At 46.0% G+C, this 8,452-nt stretch overlaps 1 protein-coding gene across 1 annotated transcript in view; it reads left to right on the top strand.

Annotated features, from left to right (window-relative positions):
• The window catches only part of Cacna1b (calcium voltage-gated channel subunit alpha1 B), a 159,361-nt gene that overhangs the window by 103,514 nt on the left and 47,395 nt on the right, over positions 1-8,452 (top strand). The window contains exons 21-24 of the mRNA XM_055599901.1: positions 2,794-2,920; positions 5,589-5,718; positions 6,050-6,109; positions 7,258-7,364. Coding sequence (XP_055455876.1) covers positions 2,794-2,920; positions 5,589-5,718; positions 6,050-6,109; positions 7,258-7,364 — 424 coding nt within the window. The remainder of the gene's footprint in view (positions 1-2,793; positions 2,921-5,588; positions 5,719-6,049; positions 6,110-7,257; positions 7,365-8,452) is intronic.

Raw genomic sequence — 8,452 nt, 5'->3', positions numbered from 1 at the left:
CACACACACACACACACACACACACACACACACACACACACACACACTTTTTGAGGAAGAATCTGGCCAGGCTGGTCCCAGAGAACAAATGGGTGAATATGTGGGGTTCTTGCTTCTTCCTTCCAGGAAAATTTGCTCTTGGGTTCCTCCTGGTGCTGATCTCTGCCTCTTTAGAAAGGCCGCACCTGTGTTTCTTTAGCTGTCACAGGGATTGGGGGTGGCACTGAGCCAGTTCCGGAGTTTTATTGCTTGAAATTTTTTAAAAAATTAACTTTATTTTTCACATTTTATATTTGTCACCTAAAAAGATTGTAAATCTAAAGTCGTTAGTGATGCCAGTCCACTGACCGTCATGCCTGCCCCTTGATTGTGATAGGCTGGCTTCCTGGGTTGTTGGCATTTTCTTTTTTTTATTTAGAATGTAATTACTAAGTCACCTTCCCTTTCTCACGTGGCAGTGTGAGATCATTGTCCATACAGAAGACTAACTGGGTGCTCACCTTTGTAAGGACAGCACCTAACCAGTGCCATACCAGATGTATAGGAAAGCAGGCTTCCATTATTTTAAATTTCTCTTAGTCTATAGAGATTCTGTGGTCCAAATGTGGTGGTTTTGTCAGAAGGACTTACATGTTGTCTCCTCAGCAGCTCAGTCATGCTCAGGGTAGCCACTTCTGGGATGTGATTTGATGAAGGAGGCCATTTCTGCCCTGTCTTACTGTGAGTGACAGGCTTGGGTATCCCATTTTGGCCCCAGTAGTCATTTTCCCACACAGCTATTCCTTAGATCAGTTCAGATTTTGACCTGGAAGAAAGAAAAGACACATCAATTGTGTCTGGCACACATATCTGGAGTCCTGGTTCTTTCCCTGTCCCACCCAGTCTGCAGTTAGCTACTCTGCTTGAGTGTCCTCTGTTTCCCTGTGTTGACTTGTTAATAAGATGTCTTGTGTTGGGCAGTGGTGGCACACACCTTTGATCTGAACACTCAGGAGGCAGAGGGGAACTCTGTGAGCTCCAGGTCAGCCTGGTCTACAAAGAGAGTTCCAGAATAGCTAGGGATACATAGAGAAGCCCTGTCTTGAAAAAAAAAAACTGTCTTGTTTTAAATAACCTGCTTTAAACAGTAGATTTACAGAGTCTTTGGTAGCTTTCATCTTGACCTTTCCTCTTGTGCTCCCTCCAGAGCCTCTCATGGACCTCTTCCTTGTTCTCTTTCAAGTTCATGGCATCATCACTTTTTCATTAATTTTTATTCTATGCATATTTGTAGGTAATTTTCTAACAATTTTGTTATGGCAAATCTTTCTCAGTGGAAGTTTCATCCAAGCTCTAGTGTCTTTATTTAATTTCTTTTGAATAATTTAGTTCCTAAACTCCAGATTGTTCTTTTTCCCCTAGTTTACTTATTCTTTGCTTTGCTTTATTTATTGTGAAGGAGTTAAAAAGGCAAAATTTAAAATAATACTTCTTTCTTTAAAAGAAGTGTTGCTCATCATGGAAATGTTTTCTAAATGTTAAAAGTGAAAATACAGTTGTTGCCAGAAAGCTGCTCACAGCCAGCCTTCCTGTGCTGGCTTGCACTGTATACAGCACCTCCTCTGGGACTTGGCTCACTTGTGACAACAAACATGGTGCTGTGTCTTCTCTGCTAACTTTCTAGTTCATGTACCTCTTGTGTCCTGTAAAGTCTGACATGTTTTCAGTATCCTTCTTTGTGTATTACCTATGGTTGCATGTTTTATAGTTTTTTGTTTTTGTTTTTTACTATTAAAAAAACTTAAAAGATTCTCTCTACCCGCAAAGATAATATCTTATGAATTAATAGAATGTTGGGATGTTGATAAGTATTGTCTCAGAAGACTATATAACTTACATCTCCAGCAGGAAAATTTGATGGTGTTTGCTTTAAAGTACCTGGAGGTGGGTGACTGCAGCTCTGGAGCCAAGCCCTGTGGTTTCACTATAGCTGTTTTCTACCGCATGTGATGACCAGTGAGCAGGGAGAAGCTGCATTCTTTGGACTCTACTTTGGGCTTTGACCTGAGCATCTTGATTTTTGTTGCTCTTTAGTATCGTCTTTGGTTTTATGTATTCTTAAAAAGGAGTAAAAAGAATTTGGCAGTTACTTCACTGTCCCCTTTGATGTTCCTGAAGTCTTAGTAATCCTAAGTGATCCTTAATAGTCCTTAGTATCCACAAGAATTGAAGTAATGTTCTCCTATAGTTAAAGACAAAGATTGAGAAAAATATACAGCTTCCCTAAAAGGGATGTCACTCTTATAACCTAGGGAGCTGAGCTTGTGGTCACAAAATTAGGGGACATATAGAGAGAGCATAGGAGGGGACAGTGGAGAGGCAGTGATGAATAGGAGACCTAGATGATGGGGTTCAGGGAGTACCTTCAGCTTTATGGGTTCCAGGAAGCCCCTTCTTTACCCTGTCTTGCTGCCCAGAGATCTCCCAGGCAGAGGGAAGGGCTGGACACATTGGTGTCCATATCAAGGGAGTGGTACCACGGTGGTGTCTCTCACGCCACAGTGTAGGAGGCAAGCAGAGTCTGCTAGGATTTCTGTGTCCAATCATTCTCTGTCTCTAGGTCTGGCAGTAGTGATGTCCCCACTGCCTTGACCGTGTTCTGCTTGGTAAAGCTGTGTTCTTAGCCAAATATCCTTCCGTGGCTGGCCATATGGTAGTCTGCCTCACTTGTCCATGGCATGGAGCTGGGAGAGACCCATAGGGTATGGCTTTATGTATGTACATGCCTAATTTTGAGGCCCTGTGTCCTTGTAGGTGGTAACATGGACCTGGAAGGCCAAACAGAGGGCAAGAAGGAGGCCGAGGCTGATGATGTGCTAAGAAGAGGCCCCCGGCCCATCGTTCCATACAGCTCCATGTTCTGTCTCAGCCCTACCAACCTGTGAGTCTCTTCAGTGCTCATGGCCTGGCTTTGTCCTGCCTCTTTTTGCCGTTAGTGTCTGAGCATACTAGCCAGCTTGTGTGGGTTATGCACCTTGTAGAGACTAATTCTATACATTTATTGACCATTTTAGCAGCCCTGTGAGACATATTTGTCACCTGATTTTATAGACAAAGGCACAGAATCATAAAGTTTTGTGCCTTGTATAAACACACAGCCAGTAGTTTTGGTGGTGGGGGCTAGATCAGATGCCAGAAAGTTACTTCCAGAGCCTGGGCAGCAACCTCCTTCTCCACTGTTGTGTTCATTACTGCACACAGGACCCTTTTTATGTTTGTTGTACATACAGCTTACTCCATTCAGCTTCTTACTGTTGCCATTATATGTTCCTTCTCATGTTAGTCATGATTTATCACCCATACACCATTTTGGTACTTCATTAATTCAAATAACATTCACATGCAAACAGCACTGCATATGCTGACATACAGTGATGACTAAGACAGGCAAGACTTGTCTTTATTTAAAGCGCAAGGTCTAGTGGGAAAGGCAAACAAGCAAGATGATACAGTGATATATAATATACCAGACAGTGGAGAGAAACAAGTGGAAGAGGGGATGTAGGCTTCTGCTGCTGTTAAAATCAGTAGAAAGACCAAGTCAGGGCCTCAGAGGGAAGATTGGCTCAAATGCTTGAGGAACGGGGTAGAGAACATTGGGTAGAACGGAGAGGTCAATGATATATGAAAGCCAGCTGGCCCGAGTGGGCAGCAATGTGAGAGTTAAACGGGGGGGGGGGGGGGGGGGGGGGGGGGGGGGGAAAAGGGAAGAGGGGGGGGGGGGGGGGGGGGTAGGCTAGGGGTTAGGAGTAAATGGTAACAGATGTACCTTGCACTTGGAGTGGTGGTGTGTTATGAAGCAGACAGATAACTGTTATGCACAGCAGAGATGTAAGATGGGAAGGTTCTGGTATTCCTGAGCAGGCAGGAGAGGGTTGATGGGGTTGTCCTGAAGGGAGTGATGTCTCAGGGAAGGATAAATGAATTAGGATGAAGTGGTGTTTATGATGGCCCAGAAAAAGGAGGCTCTAGTTGGGAGGATGAAAGAGAAGCTCATTTTTGGTTGCCTTGTGGAGGACTTTGCACAGTGGGGCTCCATCTGACCACCCCACAGTTCAGTGCTTCCCATTGGTGGGAAGAATATGGAAGGAAGAATGATTAAGAAGGAGACAAGAAAGTTGTGATGAGATACAACTTTCGTAGTTAAGAGTAGGGGCTTGGAAGTGACATGTTTGGGGAAAATTTCAGATGTAGAATATGAGCCAGGCACTATAATCTCAGCACTCAGGGAGGCAGAGGCAGGTGGATCTCTATGAGTTCAAGGCCAGCCTGGGCTACAAAGTAAGTTCAGGATAGTCAAGACTATACAGAGAAACCCCATCTTGAACCCCCCCCCCAAAAAAAAAAGAAAAATAACATGACAATGAATTAGAAATATACAGAAGGGAGGTGTCAGTGATGTATGCATTCTGTTTGCTGACAAAAGGCAGGGCAATCAGTGAGACTAGAAGTGTTCTTGGGAGTCTGGCTGAGCTTTGGACATCGAGTTAGCTGCTGAATGGTGCATATGGAAGACATCTGGGGCCATCTTGTGGCCAGGTGAGTGGGAAGCACAGTTGAACAGTGGAAATGTAGCTATAAGCTGGGCAACTGGGTTAGAAGAGGAGAGGATTAAAGGCCAGCATGCTGCTGGGGACCTGGGAAGAGTGGCTTTGTAGGATAAGCGAAGGGTTACAGAGAAAGAGGAGAAAAGTAGGTGGGTGGTGGTTAAGAATTTGCAAGCTTTGACAGTAGACATCCCTGGGGATGTGGAGTTGGGGGAGACATCTGGAGGGGTTGGTGGCAGGGGTGGGTTTGTGGAGCCTGTTGAGGCTCTGGTGGTAATAGGAGAGACATCTGTTTCACTTGCTGGGTCCTTGGCTGTTCTTTCTTGTCTGCCACCTGGGTTCAGCCTCTGGCCTGGACAAGTGGCTGCTTCAGTATTTGGCAACTGACTCTGGCTTGTTTATCTCTGCACTGCTCGGTGGTGATGGAGTGGAGCCTCGTGTAACCAGGAACATGGCTTTCTCATTTGATTCACAGTAATGTACAAACCAGACAAAGGTCCTGGTCAACTGCTGTGGGAAGAAGTACATAGCGGTGTGCTCATGTGGATCCCAGGGTGCTCAGACACACGTTGCCCTCGCCACAGGCCCAGACACTCTAGGGAAATCTGGCCTGCTTTCCACCAGGCTGGGGTACTAAAATAGCTTCTTCATGGATCACTTCCTCTGCTTTTCATGATCTGTGAAAGGCTGGATGGTTGCTCTCATCTGCTCTGGGGTTGCAGACAGTATACAACTGAGTGGAGGCAGTTATGCTCCCACAAAATATTATTCACAGGCATAAGATCTGTCCTTGAATTGCAGTTTGCTGATCCCTGAAATGCCTTTTTTGGAAACTCAGAAATAGTCACCTGGCTGCTGACTATTTCTTTACCACAGAAATAAGGGAGAAAGCTCCATTCTGATGCTGGCATGTTTTCCTGTGATAGCCAGTGAACCCTTCTTGTAGGAGAGGTTGATATACTCAGGTGTTGGCCTGTGGTGACCTGAGCTTTGTCCTCACAGGCTTCGTCGCTTCTGCCATTACATTGTGACCATGCGGTACTTTGAGATGGTGATTCTTGTGGTCATTGCCTTGAGCAGCATTGCCCTGGCTGCTGAGGATCCTGTGCGGACCGATTCATCACGGAACAATGTGAGTGTCAGAACTACTGGGCTACTGCTACATACAGAGCAGGGTCCACAGGGATGAAGTAGTGCTGGTATCTAATTTTCTCATCAGACATCCTCCTTCCCTCTGGGGTATGAGGACCAAAGGTCTGGAAAAGCCTTTCTCCTTTAGTCCTTGTCTTGTAAATGTATTAGAGTTAGCAGGGCAACCAGCAAAGGATCCTTCCCAGAGGGATGCCCTGTTGTCAGGTGGTTCTGCTCCAAGACCTGGGGTTAGGGTGGGGCACTAGGAGACAGTGATGCATCCCTGGCTTTAGATTCAGGCCTGCCTAAAGTAATCCCATTTTTGGTTCTAGGCTTTAAAGTACATGGATTACATCTTTACAGGAGTCTTCACCTTTGAAATGGTCATAAAGGTGAGATGCATTGACTCCTGCAGCTTACGTGGAAACATGTAATGTGTGCATCAGGGATGTGCTTAGTCATCAGAGCATGTGTAGATGGGCTATGTATGCATGACGTATTTTGATGGCTAAAATCCTTACCAGCCACAAGGGGTCCTCAGGGTCATGGAATGCTGTCCATGGAATGCTGTTAAAGTACTTGATCCTACTGTACTTGCCTTCCAAGCATGGAGACTTTGGGCTTTATTGAGAGAGAGCGCCCATGTGCACATGCACGTGCACACACACACATGCATGCGTGCACATGTTCACACTCAACCTCCCCTCCAAGGTTGCCTCATAGCCACAAAGGAGCCATATGACAAGGCACAGAATAAAAGAAGACCTTAGAGAGAGATGGCTGGAGCAGTATTAGATGCTAAATTTCTATAGGATCTAGAGATTTGCTGATAAGCTGAGAGTCTGCATGCCATTGCAACTTCTACTTTCTTTACAAGGTACCCTTCGTCCATATCTGGCATACACAGATGTGCATTCAGTGCAGTGAACCACACACGTGTACACATCAGTGCAGCTGAAGGTACATGTGGTCAGCTCAGAGAGGCTTTGTCCACAGAGCACTTAAATGATGACTAATATACTGCTTCTGCTGCTTGTATACTTGCAGTCTGGGAGGAAGGGCTGGGCTGACTTTGAAGATGAGGATGTTGAGCATAATGGATTGTGGTATTTGCCAAATCATTGTAGCGGAAATGACAGAGTTTGGACATGAAGGTTTGAGAAGCTTGTTCTTTTCTCCTGAGCTGAGCTTTCAGGTCAGGGCCATGTGAGTTCTCTAAGGGAGTATTTCTGTTGCTAGAGAGGTGGGCAGGGGGCTTTTTACCACAGTAGAGCTTCAGGAAGGTTGGACTGAGGCAGGACTCAGACTACAGGGACATTGAGGTCAAGGCCCTACTGAAACATGCCATTTAAGAGTGTGACCTGTGTTGTGCCCCCTCTCAGAGGATGCATAGACTGTCTGAGATGCACTGAGGTCACAGTGTGCTCAGTGTGTAGTATGGTCTGAGCAGTGGATCTTGTATTGCATAGACACTCAGAACCATAACTCTGCCTCTTTTTCTTATTTACCATATACTCTAATGTCATCTTCTCCCTTTAAGATGATAGACTTGGGACTGCTGCTGCATCCTGGAGCCTACTTCCGGGACCTGTGGAATATTCTGGATTTCATTGTTGTCAGCGGAGCCCTGGTGGCATTTGCTTTCTCGTAAGTAAACCTTAGATATTCTGGATCCATAGCCAGAACCACAGTGGGGTGTGAGGGTGTGAAAAGAGAAAGTGTGGGTTCCTATTTAATCTGAAGCTCTGTAACTGCACAAGCAGGTCTGTCCTGCCTTCTTGGGATGGGATGCGGGGTTGAAGACTGAGGCCATCTGTTCCTGACACTCCCTGTGATCTGGGAGCTGGCTGGGCAGGCCTCTGGATTTGGGGCACCAGTCTTGCTCCTTGAAACATGCTTACCTGCTCTGCGGTGAGCACCCAACTGAGGTATTGGTGTGTTTTTGCCCCAACTGGTAGAAATCATTATTTATTGGGGAATGAGACTATTCCCTCCAATTCCAGTCTTTGTGACACTTAGCTTGGCGATAGTTGGGATTAGACCCTTGATAGGGAGTCTAGGTTGGGCCAGGTATAAGGTGACCTAGGGGAAATTGTGGGATGAGATTTAGAGACAAGAAGGACCTCAAGGGGAGGGTCTGTATTTCTCTGGCCCTTGGGTGGGCCAGTGGAGGCTTGTGTTCTGCCTTCCACAGCACTGACTCTGTTCTCTTTGTCTTCTTCTTGCTGGACTCTGGTAGGAGCTTCATGGGGTAATGCTTCCCCTTCCCTTCATATTGCCTAATATCATGGCCCATCCATCATGGCCTCACTCCTGCTCATCTACCTTCACCCTGTTCAGGCTGCATGCTACCTATTAGGAGCCATCCCCAGGCTATCATTCCTGCCATGCATCTGGGGACTGGTCAGAGGCTGGTCTGGGTTGGTCATGGTCAGCCCTTGGTAGGGAGGCCCTCAGTGAGTAGGCTATCTAAGTAAGTAGTAGAGGCTGGATAATCAGCCTAGAGAGCAGTGAGGGGTCTGGGTAGGAGCTGTCAGTAGTGAGTGACCACAGCCCATGATGCTATATATCCTGAAGTGCTTTCCCAAGTAGCTACTCTCTGGAAATGCAGCTTTCTTTTTTTTCCTTTTGCCAGTACCTTCTAGTGTCTCCTCTGGGTGTCTTAATGACACTGGCTATGACAAGGAAAAAGAAAGAAAGAAAGAAAGAAAGAAAGAAAGAAAGAAAGAAAGAAA

Source organism: Psammomys obesus, unplaced genomic scaffold (genome assembly GCF_907164565.1).
Source record: "Psammomys obesus unplaced genomic scaffold, mPsaObe1.curated_primary_1811, whole genome shotgun sequence".
NCBI classification, from domain to species: domain Eukaryota; kingdom Metazoa; phylum Chordata; class Mammalia; order Rodentia; family Muridae; genus Psammomys; species Psammomys obesus.
Note: the sequence above shows the minus strand (reverse complement) of the source record. Positions and strands in the feature narration are given on the sequence as shown.